The 23263-nt window shown below is 34.8% G+C and overlaps 1 protein-coding gene across 1 annotated transcript in view; it reads right to left on the bottom strand.

The window, feature by feature from the left end:
- Positions 1 to 283: 283 nt before the first annotated feature.
- Positions 284 to 23263, bottom strand: part of LOC145662704 (vanin-like protein 2) — a 134695-nt gene continuing 111715 nt past the window's right edge. Inside the window, exons 6-7 of the mRNA XM_081728555.1 lie at positions 16965 to 17179; positions 284 to 4540 (exon numbers count right to left, since the gene is read on the bottom strand). Coding sequence (XP_081584681.1) covers positions 3732 to 4540; positions 16965 to 17179 — 1024 coding nt within the window. The 3' untranslated portion in view covers positions 284 to 3731. The remainder of the gene's footprint in view (positions 4541 to 16964; positions 17180 to 23263) is intronic.

Below are 23263 nucleotides of genomic sequence, written 5' to 3'. Positions count from 1 at the left end.
AGAGTTAGAAACCTAAGCGAAGAGGTATCAGATCCCCTTAAAGAAAAGATAAAAGAAAACATCAGAAAAGAGACTCAAGTAGCGATGATATTTTGTGTCTGGTTTGCTGAGGTAACTTTACTAACATCAAACCAAAAGAGAAATTGATTCGGTGTTCTAGCTGTAAGGGTTGGGCTCATGTCGCCTGCACTATTGCTACTAAGTTCACACGTATCAATTATGACTCTCTGGACCATATGTCGGAGTGAAACATTATCAAAAGCTTACATACATTTAAAAATGGTATTAGAATATTTCAAGAATTGAGGAATGTGGCAGAAGAGTGTTTTGCTTGGAACTCACAAAATTCAAATATTTTATTTGGAACTGTATTTAAAACACCATAAATAAAAACTCTCTACCATTTTCGACTTCGTCTCGTTATGGTACTAAGCAACTTCATGGTTTACGTAAGTATTTATTATTTACTAAGCACAACAGACATTCGTAACATTATAGAGTCCAGTTCAGAAATAAGTTTAATATATTACAAATAAACAAATTTATCATGCAACTGGTAAATTATGTTAAATTCAGTTATGTATGACCATCATGATATATAAATTTCTTTACAATTATAAACTTTCTTCCTCGTAATAATATAATAAATACTGTTTCAAATTATCATTAAATATACCTTAAATATACTAACTTTTACTACATTATTAGTAATTTACAGGCGAGCACTCAAAAAGTTTTGTTGAGAAGGGGAAGTTTTTAAGTCGAAAGATTGGAGGGGGTCCGAATTGGGTAGAGCGTGTGAGTGCATCTCTGGCGTAGATGAAGCATACATAAGTAGGTCTATATTATTTAAAAAGAATTACTAATAAGTTTTTTGGTGGGGTAGAGTTTGGATCAGACAGACTCCTCCATAGATGCTCGCTACCCTGGTATTACAAGAAGTGTATTATGTTCTACTAATAGCTAACAGTACGTTTGTATATACATGGTGCGTAGTTGTATGATGAAAAGTTACTAGACGCAAATGTCTTTCTGTCAGTTAAGAGATGGGAGTGCGAGATTGAGATAGTAGTTTCTCTGAATGTGCACAATTGTTTTAGATTAAATTTATTAATCATTCTCTGGATCATGTTACATGTACATTTGAACAAAATGGTATAGAACTCGTCAGTATATAAATTCGATACAATATTTAGTACCAAACAACTTGTGAAAATACATATAGGCAAAACCAATTCTACAATCTATATAACAATAATGTATATATGGACTTAACTACTATTTTAAATACTGTATATTTGTATTTACCATCTAGTAAATACAATTGGAATTTAATTACTTTTGCGCGGTGGCTCAGCGGTAGAGCGTTCACCTCCGATGCTTGGGGTCCCTGGTTCGATCCTAGCTCTAGCCGTGTGGAGTTTGTGGTGGACAAACACTATGAGTTGGTTTTCTCGGGATTCTCCCGTTTCCTCCCACTTTCATTCATTTCTCATCATCACCGTCTTCTTTAGCCCAACCGGCATAACCATGGGACGTAAAACTCAAAGATTCCATTTCATTTAATTACTTTTGGAAATTTCGAAATTTGCTGCTAAGATATTCATTTACAGTATAAAATGTTTTTTTATAACAGTTTGCGCACTGAGTTCACAAAGAAACTCTTCCCATGACTATATTTTATGTACTATTTTTTATCTATTATACAATTTTACAACCATATAGATATGTGAGTTTCCATATGCAGATGCTCTATGATACACAGTAGATAAGTTATCTTTTCCAAGCGTAAGGTAATTGTATCACCATCTCTTTTAATATTATCTAAATGATCCCAAGTAACTTTGAGAAGTTCAAATATGTATAAAGAAGGAACTGCCACCATATTTAATGATTCAAATAGTTTCTTACAGCTGGTGATTTTCGGTGATATAGTAATGATTCTTAAGACACATTTTTGTTGCTTGAATATTCTGAAGCTTCGGCGAAGACTCCCAGAACGCAATTCCGTATTTAATATGAGAATAGAATATGGCATAGTACGAGGACAGAATTGATTGCAGATTCCGTATTGGGACTAAAGTTCGTATTATGTACACAGCTCGGGCTAATTTTTTTCTTAGTTTCTCTACGTGTTCGTGCTATGAAAAATTATGATCTAGATACATACCTATTTTTTTTTTTGTTTTTTACAGAATTAGTAAATGTACATACTTCATTACTCAATGATATCTGTGGGAGTTCGTGCAATGTTCTGTGAGATAAATGGTAGAAAACACACTTTGTTTTATCTGCATTTAGTTTTAATTTATTTGCAGAAAACCAATGCGTAAGTTGGGATGTTGTAAGATCAATGGCTTCTTGCAAGCTATCTCTGTCTTTCTCAGTTACAATTACTGTTGTGTCATCAGCAAAAAGGAGTATATTACCCTTCTCTATATTTAAGGATAAATCATTAAGATACAGAAGAAAGAAGATGGGTCTTAAAACTGATCTTTATGGAACACCTTTTCTATTTATTAGTTCATTTGAGTTTATTTTGCTCAGACGTTTAGTCGTTTCGTCCATATGAAGATTTTATACGATTTGTTTGCGATTGTACAAGTATGATTTGAACCACTCCAAATCAATACCCCTAATACCATATTTTTCTGATTTACCAAAAAGTATATCATGGTCTACACAATCAAACGCTTTTGAGAGATCACGATATATGCCTACAGAATTGGCTTTCTGATCAACAGATGTTATAGCTACTTTGATATGTTCATATATTGCAGCAATTGTGGATTTGTCTTTTATAAATTCGTGTTGCATTTTCGTGATTAAATTTTGTTCATGAATGAAACTTAGTAGTCGCTTACATACTAGTTTTTCAACAAGTTTTGAAAAAACAGAAGGATGTGATACGGGACGGTAATTTTCTATTTCGTTTCTACACCCTTTTTTGAACAAGGATTTAACGACTGAGAGTTTTAATCATCAGGGAAGATTCCTTGGGAAAATGACTCATTAATGATGTCCGCTAATGCAAGTGCGATAATGTGGATATATTTCTTCAAAAGAAACTGTGGAATATCATCCATTCCTGCAAACTTTTTATTATCAAATTTACTTACTGCTTCCACGATTTCTTGTGGTTAAGTTGGGGTAAGGAAGAATGACCTACTGATGTACTTAAACGGATTTACTTAGAAAACTAATATGTCTGATGAATGCAATGGTATACGGCTGAAACCTTAATACTGGTTGTTAATAGGTGTTTGTTTTGATCAAATTTTATTTTAATCTAGAAAACTAGATATACACGACAATTCGAAAGAAGAAAAACCTCCTTGTTTCGATTGTTTATCCCTATTCCTTGTTGGAAGAATAAAATTACAACAATATTTTTCAAGGATAAACAACAAAATTACAATTTCAGTGTAAAAGCTGTATTTGCAAAACCATTGCGTTTGCTGGTTTAATATATGTCAGGGGAAAATTCCAGTATAACCAGCGGGTTTGTTCTTCATATAAGAAAAGAAAGTCTTGGCGTTGAAAGTCACACTCATCTTTTGGCAAAATTGGACTTTTTTTTTATAAGAATTTACACAAAATTGGGCATGATATTTTGTGTAAAATATGTTGTTTTTGAATACCTCTTACTGTTTGGTGCCAATTAAAAGTTTAGTAATTATTATTCCTTAATTTTGCTTCTTCTAGTGAGCTTATTAAAGAAAATTAATTCATTAATTAGGATTGGGACAGTCAGTTTTTTGTAGATGTAAACCATAGATACCAAAAGTTAGAAATGGTGGAGGTTTTGTTGATTTTAGAACAACTTCTTTGTAACTGCCATGTTCATTTTTGGTATATGTAAATGAATTTGCTCGTAGTGGTTCAAGGTTATTATCTACGGTGTTGGGAAATATGAAATTTGCAGAAAAGTTTCCTGAAATGCTCAAATTATTGAAATTCGACTTTACAGACCTTGTTCGTGGCAATAAACCGCATGATTCTATGGATATATTGTCATTACATTTGATGATAGCACACACTTGATATGTCCCATTCATGAATCCTCCGCCGAATGGTCTGACTCCACTGAACACTACAAATCGAAAATTGCTCAATGGTTCATCCTCAACTAATAATTCGTCTACCTTAGCGTTACAGCATAGTCCACAGTGACATAGATAAAATTGGTGTTTTGATGGTGTGAGAAGTACTGATTTATGAGAAGAAAATGGTTCTTTCCAAATACTTTGTTGTGATTCTTGTGTTTCTAGTTTAGTTTGAGAATTGTTAATTGCATTTGCTTTTGGTAAAATATCTGCACATCCATCTTCAAGATTTGAACAACTATTTCGCATAGTTTTCTTTAATACCCTATGGACTAAAAGCTTCCTTGTGACTTCGTGCGCATTAATACCAACATATACTCCATTTTGTCCTCCATAGATCCCGCTTCCACTGTTGCTTTCATTAGGCCTGTTGTAGCCAGCACCAATCAAATTTACGTTTGCTCCATAAGACCAACCTGCTTGAATTTGATTACCTGCAAAATAAATAAATAAATATAATTGATACTATGAAAGCAAGATGGGAATTCCGAGTTAGCGGAGTATCCAGAAAGTAAGTTCCAATGGCCTAGAAAAAAGAAAAGAACATGTTAAAACTATTCACATTCCAGATCTTACTTTTCGACATAGTTCCACTACTTTTTTCTTGCTGCACTTTCAAACGACCCTGTTTAACAACACATTGCTTCCTGATGACTGGGCACCTACGCCTGTTTTCTGAACATGTACAGAGTCTATGACCTGAATTCATCAATTGGTTACGTTACAGAGAGTTGTTTCCCTCTTCTAGACATTAAATCGGATATTTCAATGGCTTCAACCCAATATGCCACCTAAATTTGCTCCTGAGAAACTTATTATATAATGAGGAAGTATTTTTGTATACCCTCATCGTAATGTCGCTCTCTACATAAGTTTGTCAACTACAATTTCGTAAAATGGCCGAGATCTAAGAAAAATGCAGGAAAAGTGACATAATGATGAATCATCTGCTCTCTCTGATTTGGTCAATTATACATGTCAAATATTCATTCGTTAGAAACAATCGACTGGTTCTCACTGTCAGATTACTTTTGGGCCCTTGATCCATCTCAGTAGTACTAAACTTACTTATCGTATGCTCTTTTATTCGTGCCACAAAGCTGACGAGAAATTTAAGTCAATATACAAATTACACACGCCATTTTACATGCAGCAGAATTCTTACTTTCACAAATATACTTACAAATATATAGCATGGAGAAAGAGTACTGCTCAAATGTCTGCAAATAATATTCTTGATCACATAATAAATTTAACATAATATCGTGTTCACATCGCTGCAATGGCAATATTTGGAAATGAAATTTATTTTGTGGATTTCAAATGGTTTATATTCCTTTAGTGAAAATGTCTGAATCACTGATATATTAGAAAATATATATCAACCGATAGATATGAAATTAGAACATACAATTACTGTAAAGTTTACTGAATTTTAAACAATATATTTCTACACTGTCTTGATTTCAAACTTACACATATAAGGTATAGTGTAATTTAGTCCAGTCCCTAGCAATACCTCTGTAGGAATTTCATAGTTGACGATATTTCTCTTCATATTCATGGAGAACATGTTTATTTGAATAAAAAAATATGAAGTAGACATTCTGTGTCCCGGGCATAACTTCCGAATCCGCCATTTTGGAAAATGGCCTATTGACGCCCGTCAAAGTTCGCAGACATGCATTTTAGCGTCTTTTATAATTATCCGATTGTCAAAAAATCTACATAGTTTGAAAGCACATACAACACAGATTCATACGATATATAGCTTGTGCTCATACTGTCTAAATTTTAGAAGAAGAAAAAGAAGAAATCTTAAAATTTAGAAAAAATAGGTTGTTTTTTTAATTCTTGGGCAGCTGGCAACACTTACGCTTACCGCACGCCGACAAAAATAATCCAGAGTTTACCTTAGATAGTTGTGTAAAATATACGCAACAATCATCCAGATCGGTGTAATACAAAGCAAGAGAAAAATCAGAAAACAAATCTTGCCAATGATGCACATTTATTATTAGGCTTATGGAGCCCCCTTTTCTTTCCGTACTGTTCTCCACTACCACTACGCAACTGAAACTAACTTGTCCATATATAATTCAACTTCGACTATAAACGTTGTAGCGTCATACATGAGGAAAAATTTAACGTATAACGTATGATATAGTCCACTTGCACATTCACATTAATCAAAAGTTTGTGACACGTGATCTTCATTTATTCTCCATATTAGCACAAGTCATGAATCATGCACAAACTGAACAGGATATACAATTTTCACGTTTACAAGCACATCTCATATTCGAACAACCACTTTTACACCCACAATATTGGAATATTCTTCAGGAATTAAATTTATGTTCTGTACATACATTAAAACCCCATCGTTCAAGTACCATCCATATTCCACTGGATTTAGCCTGTGACGACTGATGCGCAAGGGTGAACAACACAGTAACAACGATTTAGATGAGTAGACAGAGAATATGATGTAGGAAGCAGTTCATTTACTGATTGCAACAAACTTTTGTTGTACATGTAGCACCTCAACTCATCTAATGTTTTTCCTTCACACTTTGGTTTAATAACTTTAACAAGGAATTCTTCAGCTTGAGAAAAACTCTTCTGATTAGGTGGAAATGACAACTCGAAATCTTGTAACTAGATTTCTGGATGTGCTTTTGAGGCTGAAGTTTTAGTTCCAATCTTACTAGTGACATCTGAACCAGTTAATATATGAAGAGGAAGAAAAGATTTACACAAACGTTTACCCAAGCGTTCGGCTGTTGTATGAATGAGAATTGTTCTATTTGCTGACTTCATCAACCAAACTTCCTGTATTCCATAATAAATCACCATCTGATAAAAGTGCAGAAGCAGTATGGCAACATCTGCATCAGATGACATTACAATGTTTATCGATGGAGTGTGATATAATTCTAAGATATGCTTCCTCAATGTCAAATTCCAATTCAAAATGTGGTTTTATTACAGAATTACAAATATCGTTGGGGTCCTTGTAGAATTTGTTGTGGTGCCACTGATGTACCTAGGTATATTCAAATTTCTAATTCTTATGCCTTTGCAATTATTGTATCTTCAAAATACTTTTGCAGTAACTCTTTGTTCCTAAAAAACGCCCAAAATGTTTCCATCTGCACAGGACATCATGTGGAGCTATCAATTGTTAAGAGTTCATTGTATCAGCCACATTTCTTCTCTCTCTTGTTCCTTGCTTTAATGACCCTTCTAGGTAGCTGTCCAACATAAAGTCTACTCGACATGGTTTCCTTTTCTTTATAGACATATCCAAGACCGTTGTGCACGTTTCCTGGAAAGTTTTTATTTCTCAGTTGCTTCATCACATCATCAACAATACAAAAAGGTTTGCTGGTACAGTAGCAAACATACAATCATCAGGTACCAAATTCTTGAGTAGCTCAGATAAGAATGTGTGTTTCGCAGTTGCTAAAGTAAAGAGATCTGAATAAAAAAAAAGCTATTGGAAAGTGTGATATCGTACTTCAAAATTACATCAGTATCATAGCCTTAGTAATTTCAAGAATCCTATAGCATTTTGTGTTCTTCTTCAAAGTTTTTTTTTAAACCATAAGATTGGTTATCTTTAACTCGTTGGTATCGTTTATATCTTGGTTCCTTCAATCTTACAATAGGACCAGACAGCAGTTTAGATTTATTTACAGATCTATCAAGACGAAAGTCTTCGTAAGCCTTGACTCCTCTCTCTTGAAAACCCAAAATTAATTCTGAATCTTCCGAACATCTTTAGTCAGAAAGTTATGCAACTTTACAGTTCCAGAATGTGGTTCGTACGGATTGCCACAATGAATCGGCATAAATCGTAGAATAGACTGAACGTGAGATTCAAGCTGAACTACGAGACTTCTTGTCAGTTCATGATGTAAGTCAAGCTCATAAGTGATCAATGTGGTGTTAGTCAATTCCCTAAAAGTATTGCATATAGACAGAACTTTGCGGTACACTAATTCCCATTCTGCAACATATTCTTTTCGCCGAGTTTCTCTAATTATCCCACCACTGATTTTTTCACTCCGGTTTATAGTTTGTTCTGAAGTCATACCAGCTGCACAGCACTGAATTGAGTATTTGCATGCCGAACAACCAAATGACTTTCAATAAATTTGGTGTAGTTGTTTGAATGATCACTGCTCATCAAATTCATAGTTCCCAAATACAATAAACACGACCTGACATAATTAATATAATTGAAAGTTCTAAATATTGGTCATCATAACTGTCGTACTATCTCAAGTGTAGTAGTCACAGTCATTCCCTATCAGCTCGAATGAGGTTTTTTAGAAGTGTTATCATGTGCAAAAATTCATTTCAATAACGAGCCATTTAATTTCTTTTCATGCAATCTGAGACAAAAGCTCTTAATTTTTGACGAAGGTCAGAAATTAAGTCATTCAGCTTTTAATGTTCTTCAGCATAATGCTTGTTCCTATTATGCACTTTATCTAAGAGGATTTTTGCCTCATTTTTAAATTTTTAAAACTGCTTCCCAAACTTCTGAAACCATTCCATTGTATACGTTCAATAGATTTGCTACCATTAAAAATGCTTTTAACGAGCAATTGTAGTTGTTACATTTTATAATTGCTGACATAATGTTGACACCGAATACCCTTCTTTGTAAAAGTATGTTCAGTTCCAGGTCCTGACAAATACTTTCCAATACATTTCATAACAACTTTGGATATGTGGAACGATCCTAACCTAAAAATAGTATCTTTAAATTCATCTGGGTTCAGGAGTTCTATAGTTGCAGCAATATAATAGATTCCTTCATCACAAACAGTTGGTAGTGCTTCTTGTGGCAGCTGTTTTCTTATATCTTGGAAACTCTTCATAACTCTATATATAGCTGCCTCATTTGTTAAGGGATATTGAAAAATTGGAAGAAATCCTACTTTTTCTTTCGAACGTTGGCCGAAGATATAACAGCATTGAAGCTATTCCATGTAGGCACAGTGGAATCATACTTGTCCTCGACATGAGGCAAGGCTCGACACAAACTGACAATTTTCTCTTTGTTTGCTACTAAGTTGCTCTCTTCATATGATGTTCGCAGGTATTCTAGAAATTTCATTGTTTCTGGGAGATATAATATCCTTTCAAGATGGTGATAATTTCTAAAGATTTGATATGGTAGGCGCGTTGGCATTATCTCGCTTTTATTATCTAAATTCATGGGTGAAATACTTGGCTTTGTCTGAAGAGTAGTTGACTCATCTTGAAAGAACACCATGATAATGTCGTGTCTTCTATGTAATTCAGATAAAGTATCTTTTTCATGATCAAAATTATCAAAATTTCATACTTGACGACATTTCTCTTCATATTCATAGAGAACATGCTTGTTCAAATTAAGATATCTGAAGTAGATATTCTGTGTACCGGGCGTAACCTCAGAATTGCCCATAATAGGAAATTTTGATTACTGTGAACTATATTATATGTTATATGTTAAATTTCCCCCCATATATGACGCTACAACATTTATAGTCGAATTTGAATTATATATGGACAAGTTAGTTTCAGTTGCGTAGTGGTAGTAGAGAACAGTACGGAAAGAAAAGGGGGCTCCATAAGCCTAATAATAAATGTGCATCATTGGTAAGATTTGTTTTCTGATTTTTCTCTTGCTTTGTGTTACACCGATCTGCATGATTGTTGCGTATGTTTTACATAAATATCTAAGGTAAACTCTGGATTATTTTTGTCGGCGTACGGTAAGCGTAAGTGTTGCCAGCTGCTCAAGAATTAAAAAAAACAACCTATTTTTTTCTAAATTTTAAGATTTCTTCTTTCTCTTCTTCTAAAATTTAGACAGTATGAGCACATGTTATATATTGTTTGAATCTGTATTTTATGCGCTTTCAAACGATGTATTACTTATGACAATCGGATAATTATAAAAGACGCTAAAATGCATGTCTGCGAACTTTGACGGGCGTCAATAGGCCATTTTCCAAAATGGCGGATTCGGAAGTTATGCCCGGGACACAGAATGTCTACCTCATATTTTTAATTCAAATAAACATGTTTTCCATGAATATGAAGAGAAATGTCGTCAACTATGAAATTCCTACAGAGGTATTGCTAGGGGCTCGATTAATTCTCTACATTATCGATTCTAAATCCATCCATTATTTATTGGTATTGTTATTTCTGCAGTTTAGAAATTGCTTTTGTCTTAATTATATTAATTAAAATGAGACAAAAAGCTGTTTAATGTAAGTAAAAGCTTATTGAATTGGCGACTGTGTTATATTTATCTCATATTCGTGATTTCCACGCACACATTGCTAACCACAAACGGCGCAAATCTGTCTTCAACATTGGGAAGGGGGGGGGGGTAAGTCTGTTCCCATAATCTTTTTTAAGCGATGTTCAAAATATTTCTGAAGTTGATAAACAATGCTGTGGAGGATAAGGGGAGCAGAGTTGTCTTCAACATTGAGAGGCGGGGAGATTTGAGGTTTATTCTGGGGGACATTAATTTCATCTCACTTTCCTTTGTGGAAATCAGACACAATTATCGCATTTCTCAACAAAAAACACATTTCAAATCTGATTACTGGAGAGACAGATTGGAGGGGACATGTCTCCCTCATCCCCCTGAGATTAGCGCCAGTGCTAACCACAATATGTCTTTTTACTGCCGTAATGGCTCGAAAATGAGCCATTCTTGTAATAAATAGTAATTATATATGGTGTTCCTTAAGGCAAATTATACCTTTAGCCTTATAACTAGTGCGCTGGATATCTGATTCGGTTCCCAATGGAAGAGCACTGAGTGCATTAAGCGTACAGTAGTTCAGATTTACTTTAAAACTGTACGTTCACTTATTATATAGGATCGATGATTAAAGGGACGCAAAATTTCAACAGGCAAGAATAACATGAAATGCAACTTTGGAAAAGCGTTGGATATACTGTAGGAATATCAGTGACATCTTTCACTCTCCTATATCACCCCGCTCGCGCGGTAAACACAACACTGGCGCTCTCTCCTTAAAAAACTCAAGTAAAGAGCCTTTACTCGTTTCGGCATCAAATGCGTTAATTTTGGGTAAATCTTAACAAGTCTTGTACAATAAAGAAACGAGAACATCTTTTTCAAGTTCTACTTGGTTTTATCATTATTCTAGATATAATGGATTGTGGTTTGCTAACAACTAAGTTCATTACCCTCACATGGCTTCCAAGATGTGACTCTGGCTGCCAATCTTCAATAATGAACAATCTGTCTATGTTTAGAGAAATACTCAAAAAGAAGAGAAAAGGTTTCTATCTACGTTAAACGTTGGATATTTTTTTTAGACTACTGGGATATAGTTTTTGCCTCTACTTGAAAAGTACAAAAAAGTACTACATTTCAGGGAAGGGTTTGCAAAGGAACAAAATGTGATTGTATTTCTAGTAAACAGCAAATAGAGAAAATTTTCCACAAAGGAAGGGAAAGAGGAACGTTTGCGATGACTTTCTTAATGGACTTTTCGAGATAATGTGTAGTTGGTCTTCCGATAATTTAATTGGAGTCAGCACAATTTTCAGATTCTCCAGACATGCAAATCGCTTCATTAAAACCTAAACAGAAGAAAGAAAGCTCCTTTTTCTCGGAACTCATGTCATTTTCTTTATTTCTATTTTTTGTGTCGCGTTATTAAGCCTTTTATTGAAGAGAGAGAGAGAGAGAGAGAGAGAAATAAAGATGAAGAAGGGATAGAAAAGATCTTCCGAATCTGAGCGGTTCTCTTTTGTTTCTAATTAAATGCGTAGGAAGTCCTTGTGTAGTCAGTGCCTATGGAAGTTGTTATTTGATGCTTCCAATGTTCTTTAAGTCATAATTAAGAAATTGAAATTAAATAATTTTCCTTGGGATTTAAATGATAATGATAACCTTTTCGACAATCAGTGAATATGAATTAACGTGGTACCAGATAAGGTAAACCAATAATAATAAAACCAATTTTGCTTATGCTTTGATTCTAACTAGTCGAACTTGCGATTCAATCTGCACTGTGGGGCAGCATCAACTTCGCAAACAAGTTTCTCCATATCTTATACCACTGGTACTGAGGATACACGTAGGAAGTCTGTAGCTAATGATTAACCAGATGTACAGGAGGAAAGTTCCCGAAAAGGTGGATCCTATGTAAACCCAATTTTTGAAGATAGAATGGACAGATATCAGAAAACGCTAATAAGGGAAGATTCACAGGTGCCATGTAAGAAGACCAAAAACACTCGAGATGTTAATAGGTATAAGAGGTTAAGGACTTGGCGGATGATAAAAAACCTAACACACGCTTGACATTACGGGCGAATATTATTACGATCAAAATACCCTGAGAGCACGGGAGATATAAATACGTACATTTCAAAAGGAAAAAAAAAAAAAAAAAAAAAGAGAGAGAATTATAGCATTAAGTTCAGAAAGAGGATAAAGTTGAACGTAATACAATAGTTTTGGTATTATTTACAGTTTGACAAACTGAATTTCATGAAAAATTTGTAAATAAGGAACATGATGATCAAAGGGTTTCTGCTGTACTTTTTGAGTAATGAGTGAACAAAGATAATTAAAAGTGGTGTTCGGAACCGAATGAAATTTGATACCAAGAATAGTAGTAAACACAACTAAAGAAATGAGGGATGCATAAAGGCTATTATAGGATGAAGCAAAACCGTGAAACTGAAAAAGGGTAGTTTTACGCGAATTAAAAACTAAACCGGAACACCGTCAAAACAGTTGAAGTATTTCAAACTTGTAACAAGAGAAACGGGTCAACTTATATAATTATGAGATGTCCTAAAATACAAAAGCGCTGAGAAGCGGAAATGGCGTGGAGTAAAGGATACAAAATTGCTAAAAAAAATAAAATAAAATAAAATAAAATAAAATAAAATAAAATAAAATAAAATAAAATAAAATAAAATAAAATAAAATAAAATAACTAACTAACTAACTCTATGGCCTATGGAACCCGGAGGTTCAATGCCGCATTCACAAAACCTCTCCACTGACTTCTATCCTTAGCTAACTGGATCCAGTTTCTACTTGGTATTCCAATCTCTGCGAGATCCATCTTAATATTGTCCTCCCATCTGCCCCTAGGTCTTCCTAATGGTCGTTTTCCGATTGGTCTTCCAGTGAAGACTTTGAAAGCGTTTCTACTTTCTTCCATCCTAGCTACATGACCTGCCCATCTAAGCCTCCTAGACTTGACGACCCTAACAATGTTGGGTAAACCGAATAAATTATGTAGTTCCTCGTTATGAAGTTTTCGCCATTCCCGTTCCTCTTGGGTCCGTATATTCGTCTCAAGATCTTGTTCTCAAATACTTTCAGCCTATGTTCCTCCCTCAGAGTAAGCGACCATGTTTCGCAACCATACAGAGCAACAGGCATGACTATCGTTTTGTATATTTTAAGCTTCAAATTCCTCAAAAAAATTCGCGTCGACAAGAGATTTTGAACCGAATAATAACACGAATTCCCTGAATCTAGTCGACTTTTAATTTCTTCGTGAATATGATTTTCGTCTGTTAATATTGATCCTAAATATTTGAAAGTATCCACTTTATCAAAAGTATTATTTAATATTTTAACGGATCCACAATTTGCCGTATTACGGTCCCAACGCACTTCCATGTATTTAGTTTTCTCTGCATTTACTTCTAAATAAAATTAAAAAAAATAAATGATATAAAAATGAATTGAGTCATGATGAATGAATCGCAGTCTGGAAAGGCTGATATGACATATTAACAAAGGTTTTAATACTTTGGTGTCAAGCTTAATACTTTGGCGTATAATTTAATATCCACCGGCAGAAGTGAAATGCGCCAAGAGTCACTGAAAGACAAAGCCGTTTGCGCAGTTTATGGTAGAATAATAACAATAGCGCTATTATGGAGAAAATCGGCACCAGTGAAAAATACATGTTAAAAAGTCAAGACAGACCCCAAATACTTGCCAGTAGTGTACGTAAAACGTATTCGTTAAAACATTCGTATTTGGCGAACCGGATTATTCAGCTGTACATAAAACTTCATAAATTTCATTTGCAGTAATTGGTTGTGTTAACAGCCATCTCTTATCTACAGTTAATGGAGAGGGATTGACATATGAGTGAATAAAATGGGTCCGACAATTCAGATTGTTTAAACTGAATGTTAAAATAATCTCAGAGACCTGTTCAGTATCACAAAGCAAAGTTCGATTTACCAAGGTAGCAAAAAAAAAAAAAAAAAAAAAAAAAAAAAAAAAAAAAAAAAGGGTTGTATGCTGATGTATTAACTGTGGTGAATGGCAATATGAGTTGAGTTTGCAATCGTATTGTAGGAGGCACGGTGATTTAGTTAAGTGTAAACATTTTAAAGGGCACGAAATTAATTTATGGTCGTCACTGTAGTATAAAAAGCATGTAATAGATTGATCCTCATATGACAGAACAATTTTATGACCGACAATAATGTTTAGAGGGGATATGTTTATGCAGTTTGTCAAACCAGTTGAATATCGCTATTAATGTATCGGGAAGGGCGGACTACTCCAATATTGATTTTATAAACCTGAACATAATGCCTTAAGGGTTCTATCAATAAATAAATGCATGGGGAGTTCCAAAAGAAAATCATATACACGTATTGTTCGTTTATTATCTGAAGCTGAAACGAAACTCACAACGCTCACTATACAATTATCATGTATCCATAGTCAGCGGTGCAAAATATTAACAAATTGCTCAAATTTATGGGTAGAAGGAAACATGTATATAACGCATTTTTCGATCAAAGTACGAGTATATAACGTATTTTTCGGACTTTAGCTGTAACGCATTTATGTGATCAAAGATTCCAGGAAAAGTTATGGTCAGCCATTGATATATTATGGGGCGTTTACACTTAGTCGATTTGCGTTCGATTCAGTTGAATTGACGTCACTTTCAACTTAATCGACCATGTAAACGGGAATTCAACTTAATCGCTTGTTGATCGAAAGCGACTAATCGACTGGCAACTGAATTAAAAGACGTTCTATATTCTGTGGTTGAAATAATTGAACACATCCATCGATCTGATTCGGCCTAGTTGCTTCGATTTAGTGGCAAATGCAGCGAGTCGATTTAGTCGTGCGACTAAATCGACCAAGTGTAAACGCCCCATTAGGCTCGAATTCGGCCGAGAACTACTGGTACATTTGTAAAAGATCAACCTAATTTGGCAATCTTTTGTATCATCCTAAATAAATTTCATTCAAGTAGCACTAACTTATCACTAGCACTTAAATAGATACTATTAAAAGTATCAGAATAGACGAAATACACCAAAAGACTTGACCAATTCACTGTACAAAAAAAAAAAAAAAAAAAAAAAAAGACCACAACCATGGTAGAGTAAAAGGAACGAGTTGGACATATGTTTAACCAGCTCACTTGCAACAAGGAAAGTCCTACAACTGATTCACTGCGGTTCCATTATTTCTATTTTTGTAGGTAGTCGCAAACTGTATAAATAGATTGGTGCTTTCCATATTTTACAATTTCAAGACATTTGATAGGACAATCCAGACGGATTTATTTAGCTGTCGATATTCTTCGTTTACTATAACTTTTCTTCTGGAGACTATTTAATGATGAAATTTGTTAACGAATTGTTTAATAATAATAATAATAATAATAATAATAATAATAATAATAATAATAATAATAATAATAATAATAATAATAATAATAATGAAACTGCACAATTCCTTGGATCATTCTGTTGCTTCTAACTCAAACTTCATTAGCAGGATTATTAAAATATGTTCCTACACGTGTAAATCTACAACCAAGAGCTACCTTTGGTGTTCCGCTGTCTAGAGGAAATTAAAAAGAATAAATGTTCTAATTATTTTGGATAATTAAGAACCATGTATTTGAAGAAGTGTAAGGTTATCCGTGTATCTCGGAATCTCTATAGACGAAAGAGAGAGAGCAACGAAGAACACACAACGTTTTATAGATAATTAGACTGTTCGTTTTACAAAATGTAAAACGTACATGCAAATGACAAGTAAGAATAATGTTTGTTTGCGGTGCTGTTTTTCTTTTAAAAAGTAAGCGTACTCATCATGAATTTAATTTTTCTACGCATTCTGATTAGTTACGAAGAAAAATCTCAAAATCTAAACAAGTGGAAGAAATTAGCATAAGCTACCATGTATTGATAACATTCATTACCTTACACAATATACCCTTGGTTAATTGGATCGGAGCTTAGCGTGTCTTTTATCAGCGAAACTTTATGAGAGTGGACGTGGCATCCGAACCGTATGAGCTCCACCAGTAATCAAAGACGGGTCTCTTGCGCCAAATACGCGTACACTAACCTTATAGCTATGAGGAAACTCGAAATATTTTCTTATTCCAGTCTTCAAATCGATATAAGTTGAAATAATCATTTTGTAAATACAAAAATATTAAAAATGTCATAGAAGATAAAAGGTGGCGGTACTATGCACTATTGCATACCACTTGAAGAAAACACTGATTATGTGTAAGTTTTATATTTCAACATGATTTTCAGTATATGCCACCTATAGAATACAAAATAATATAACCTTAACCTTAATATATAACCTTAGTTACTATATTACAGATGCTACTTATAATATTGTCTATGAAATCTTAAACGTAGGTATACTCAGTTTCTGTAAGTTTGCCATTTCCCAATAGAAGCGACGGTGTCAACGACGCATATTACTTCAACATAGGTGATAGGTATCTATTTTAATTTGAATGAAAGAAATGTCATTACCTGTAAGGAAAGGGAGTTCCTGAAACCAAGCAGTGGAAAATACGATATCAGTCACATTGTATTCTTGCACTAGACGAAGTGCTGGATCTTCAAATAGAATATCAAAACAGATTATCATTCCAAATCTTACTCCGAAGTCTGTTTCGAAAATTGAATACTCTGGTTCTGGTGTCCTATTTATGCCTGGTTCCACGTACAAATTAAATTTTCTATACCTGCAATTAAAAGATTTTCTTTAAGAAAGCCTAGCTGGTATAAGAGAAAATAAGATAAATGTACTCTAGTAGTAAATTTAGACATGATTGAACCTGTCTGTGTACATTGTTATTTTATCAATCAATATAACAAATACATCACTTCTGCTTCTCCACATTTTATGATTTGTGATACTCAGGGCTAGGATTTATATGTAATATCAAGTGGCTTTTTATGTATGGTCTTTAAAAATAAATTTTCCACACATGGTATAATCTTCCAGAGCAAGTAAAGGTGGTTGCATAATTTAATGGACTTCTTTTCAATATATTCGAGTGTTTTAAGGTTCAATCTTTTTCCTGTGCAAGTAATGGAATTCTGAACAGAAAACTAAATTTTAATATCTGAAATACACTGTGTCGAAGTTTCTTAAAATTTTCATTTTAATTAATGTTAAAAGTAATTTGTAATATATATATATATATATATATATATATATATATATATATATATATATATATATATATATATATATATATATATATATACTTATTGCATAAATAATTCAATATATGCATATCAGACAGTTGTTATGTCACATATCAATTTCGAAGAACCACATTAGTCCGAGTCTTACTGTTCATATTTTTCATATAGGCCTATACTAATTCTTTTTAAAATGTGAGATCTCCGTTTACCAGAGATGGAGTGGATCAAGTTTTCTGAGTGGGTCAGTGGGTAAACAGCATGTGACCCACTGCGACCCATTACCCACCATGACCCACTGTGACCCACCACCCACCGTGACCCACTGCGACCCGCCACCCACCATGACTTACTGTGACCCACCACCCACCGTGACCCACTGCGACCCACCACCCACTGCGACCCACCGACTCAGTATGATCTACCTACCCTCTCTGCTCACTGCATTTTAGACAGTATCTTCTGAAGACTGGTAAATTTGTCTCCGTTTTACTTTCAAGACCTTCATTTCCCTTCCTTTTCCACTTGTTTCTGTCTACTTACCTGAGGTGAGTATATCTAACCAAGTGAAAAAAGAATTCAGGCACTTTTGGATATTGATATTTTTAATAGTAATAATAGCAATAGGACTTACACTACTACTTGGCTTTCGAGACCTGTGAATTTTTAGAGCTAACTATTGGAAAAAATACATTTTTGAATCACTGTAATATATAAATTGTTATATAAAAAATTGAATGTAACTATGTGTATCTGATCATCATGGTCAAATTGCAAAGTCAAATGAAATTACTTTTAGTATATAGTTAGGCCTTAATCCAAAGTGGGATGTTATATTGCTTTCATTATAATGTATAATATCCTAAGGGGGTAGTGAGGATCCGAATTTTTGCGCAAAAAAAAAAAAAAAAACCTATCTCGCAAGCCGTTAAACTTATGGAGCTGAAATTCAGTGTATTAACTCTTTATTTAAAATAAACAGAATGTGTCCTAGCATTTTTTAAAATTCTCCTTTATGTGGGGGAGGGGGCACTTTCTATATATGGAAAATTGGTAGTGAGTTGGTTTGTAAAAATGATCGAAAACGATCGATGTTATTTAAGAAAAAAAAATCAGAAACAAAAAAAATATATGTGCTTGGCTTCATATATCCATTGCTTTCTGCTATAATAATTGCTGAAGCTTATATTTATTATATGGAGCGCTTACATCACAGGGCAATCAACCCATAAAGTTGTGAGAAAAATAGGCATAAAATTTGTACTGTAAGCTTAATTACACGGAAATTTGAAGTTTGGATTGTACGCATAATTGTTTGGAAAATTTTACACTTTTTTTCCCTTTACGTTGGTCTACTTACTTTGATTTGGAACTTTGAAATTTCATCCTTTTTTCCACTGAAAAGTATTGATAATTCAACAAGGAAATAATTATACTATGATAATTTAATTGAAATTCATCGTAATTTGGCACATGGCAAACAGCAGTAATTGAAGTTGAAGAAGGAGGGAAATTCCCATTCACCTCTGAACACTTTCCAGGAACCTCGTTCCCTTTCGCTTTCTAGACGGGGGAGGGAACTTGGTAATGGTATCAAACGTTCATGTGTAATTACAAAAATTAAATTTATAAACAAATAAGAAATCATCAGGTTATCAGGCTTTAATTGATAATTTATCCACAAAATTCCCTATCAAAGGCGTGGTAGATGAAGTTTCTGTTCTACATGGGTCGACATTGCCAACTGACATGGTCGATATGGGAAAGATGTTGTATGGTGATAGAGAGATGATACTACTTACTGAGTATTTCAAAACTGACCAAGAAAAATCGTTACCAGACTTAAGTCTAACAAGTAGATTGTCTATGAGAAGTTGCAGAAATCGGGTAGAAGTATTATCAATTTCCACGACAGAGTGCGAACGGGGATTTCCCCTTATGAATTTACAGATGACTGATATTAGAAATAGACTAAGTGCTCAAACATTGTCTAACTGTTTGCTCATCAATGTTAATGGCCCACCGCTAGACATGCTCAAAGTAGACGAGCTATTGTGCTGCCAAAATGTCTTGAGCCGTGGCAAAAATGCGAACTAATGCTCACACCCTCACACACCCACGCCTTGAGCCAATAAGCGTTCAGCTGTTGCTAAGCGAAAGAAAGCGAGTGGAATTCCTTCAGCCGATAGCAGCGCTTGCAACGGAAGACTAGGGATCAAGTCAATGTAGCATATCTATAGTTATTTCTTGGCTGAAGGATGGACAACATTCCACTGCGGATGATTTACCGCCAAGAAGTTACCAACAGGAAATAAATCTGATTTCAGATTTGTTTTAAGGTGGAAAATTACGAGTTACGGAAAATGTATATTTGTATTACTAATGGCTTATTTGTGTTATTCAACTTTGTACCTACTTTTTAGTAACTCTCTTCTTTGCTTTAGGTAAGCTACTTTGGAATAAATATTCATAATAATTGCAATTATGCAGATTTGTAACTTAAATTTAACGCGGTGTTTTAGTGATTACACAAATTACGATTATGAGCATACTTTATGGAGATGCTCTCACATAGGGGACCCGAGCACCTTTATACCCTATGAACAACTGATTTTTCAAGTCTTTTGTGAGAAAGATACTGTGAACTGAGAAACCATAACCTTTTCCATATTGTACAGGGGTATTTTCCTGCGAATAGAAGTTTCTTGTGGAATGCGTTCAGAAATTAACACTTGCAAGAATACTCTCTTAGTACAAGTATATTTTAGGCACACACTAATTTCCCCCCACCTCGAACTGTTTCAATTTCCTCACTGACAAACACTTTACCATTTTATATCGTATAGGTCAGATCCACCGTTATTGCAACAGAGTGGTGCATGAGCGATTGACTAGAAATTCAAACTCCGATTAGTGACAATTTCACAGTCTTGTTTTATTACAAGTGTAAACTCTTTAGTCAGTTCAGAAGAGGCCGTGGATCGTGTTCAGAGTGGGTCACGGTGGGTGGTGGGTCATGGTGGGTGGTGGGTCATGGTGGGTGGTGGGTCAGAGTGGGTCACCGTGGGTGGTGGGTCACAGTGGATGGTGGGTCATGGTGGGTCGTGGGTCAGCGTGGGTCATGGTGGGTGGTGGGTCATGGTGGGTGGTGGGTCAGTGGGTCGTGGGTCAAGTTTTCATTGACCCACGCCAACTCTGTCGTTTACCGTATGTATGCTTAGAAATAAAATAAATTATTCCAAAACTTCCAATTTCTAATGTACAACATAGGATATGTATTGAGGTACGCAAATATTGCAATTCAGAAAGATACTAGCTTAAGAATCATTTACTCTATAAAGCTCATAAGTATTAAAGCCATGTAAATGTCGTTCTTGAGACTATTAGCGAATGTAAATTATTATTAAAAAGTCCCTTAATAATATTAAAAAAAACTAAATTTGGAGCAATAATTATAAAATACATTTCATTAATATATAACAGTTTTACTAATTAACACATTGAGCTACCTGTGCGTATATGGTTAGCATACGGATCTTTGATGTGGAAGACCCAGGTTCGATTCCCTGTGTGAACTCATGTGGATCAGATTCCACGTTGAGCTGTAGATCTATGTATCATATAGCCTCACTGCTGAACGGGACGCTAAACACTAATCAACCAACGAACCAGTATTAGTTAACATCACCCAGAACTAGCTAGAATGCTTCTAATTTTCTCTGAAAACATTTCACAAGGATATCGCCCCCAGAAAGCAGAAAGATGCTTAGCGCCAAAATGCAAACTTCTCGGGAGATTAATAAAAGCGAATGAAATACTAATTAATCCCGGTTCTTCCTTTCTTCTAGAATTCAGTTTTCACTGCAGACCTTTCATATTGTCTTCTTTGTGCACAACATTAAACATAAACTGGATAGTCAGGATATGCACTTAGTTGGAAATCAAGTAAAATGGCGCTTAGCACCTTTTTGCTTTCTGGCAGCGATATGTGTATTTCAAGATATATAACATTATTAATCTACAACAGTGGGATAGCAAATGGTGGGCGACAGGGACGGACCTCCCTGGGTGGCAATCTTGAAGGGGCGGCAAAATGGAGTATCAAATTTAAAAAAATGAAATCTTCAAAATTTTACTGTTGACAAAATTTTAAAATTGGTGCCTGTAGCTTCTTAATTTCACTTTTTCTCTATGGTCAAGATTCTTTGCTTAACGAAGCCAGTGTTAATTGGCTTGTTAGTAATTCGTGTTACATCCTGTTGCTTCATGCTTCATACATGTAAAAAGCACTAGCCAATTTAGGGCCCGGTTTCAGTAGTTTTGCATTGAATGGAGGGTAAAAACCTTCACTCGATTTTACTCCCCATCCAATGCAAAACCCAAAGCTACCTTACTTACGTTAGTCAATGATAGTTTAATTATGACTAGGCCCAAAACCAGCCAAAGAGGTTTATGAAGGGACATGAATATGTTAGAGGGGGGAAAGTCACTAAAAATTCTCTTACAAATATATAAATTGTGTTTTTGTATTAATAAAAGCATTTTGTATTGAGGTCTGGAGGGGCCACAGAAAGTATAGGGGGCCCAGGCCCCACCAGCCCTCATGTGGTTACGGATCTGATTATGACACTACATATATTTGGTTTTACTTTACTCTGACTCCACAGAACGTAATCTAATGATAAGTGAATAATTCCAAACTTACAGTATGTGTAACATTGATGATATTATTATTATTATTATTATTATTATTATTATTATTATTATTATTTATTTATTTATTTATTTATTTATTTATTTATTTATTTATTTATTTATTTGTTTATCCGATTTACCCGACTTCAGTTTAAGGGCTAAACAATCCACATGGGAAGAACCTATCATACAATCAAATTTTTCATTTTTACTACAGTCTTCCGAAAACCCAGATGACAAGGCCAGACTGATTGCTGCATCGTTCATTGAGGCAGGTGCTTGGCTCAAAGCTTTGCCCTCACGTCCTCTAGGCCTTCACCTGAATGATGAATCTTTTAGGATAGCAATTGCGTTAAGATTGGGAGCAGATATTTGCGAACCCCATAAATGCTAAGCGTGCAAAAATCCTGTTGACAAAAAAGGACTACATGGTCTCTCCTGCATAAAAAGCACAGGTAGACATCCTCGACACTCGAGCTGCAACGACATCATTGTGAGAGCACTCATCTCCGCAGGTGTACCGGCAATAAGGGAACCAAATGGCTGTAGTAGAACAGATGGAAAAAGACCAGATGGGATGTCCTTAATTCCTTGGAAGAAAGGTAAAGCCTTAATTTGGGACTTCACATGCACAGACACTTTTGCACCTTCCAACCTTCCTTTCTCTTCAATCCAGGTGGGCAATGCAGCAGGTCGGAAAGAGATAGAGCAAAGAAGAAAATACAACAACCTTATGGAGAAATATCAATTCGTACCAGTTGCAGTTGAATCTGGTGGCTCGTGGGGAAGGGAAGGCCTAAACTTCATAAAGGAAGTAGGAAAACGCATCACACCCTTATCCGGTGATGAAAGGGCAACCAGCTTCCTAATCCAAAGAATAAGCATGGCGGTGCAGAGAGGTAATGTAGCCTCAATACTAGGAA

The sequence above is a fragment of the Thermobia domestica genome, chromosome 10, assembly GCF_964235325.1.
Source record: "Thermobia domestica chromosome 10, izTheDome1.hap1.1, whole genome shotgun sequence".
Taxonomy (NCBI): domain Eukaryota; kingdom Metazoa; phylum Arthropoda; class Insecta; order Zygentoma; family Lepismatidae; genus Thermobia; species Thermobia domestica.
The sequence above is the reverse complement of the archived record's forward strand: the minus strand, read 5'-3'. Positions and strand labels throughout refer to the sequence as shown.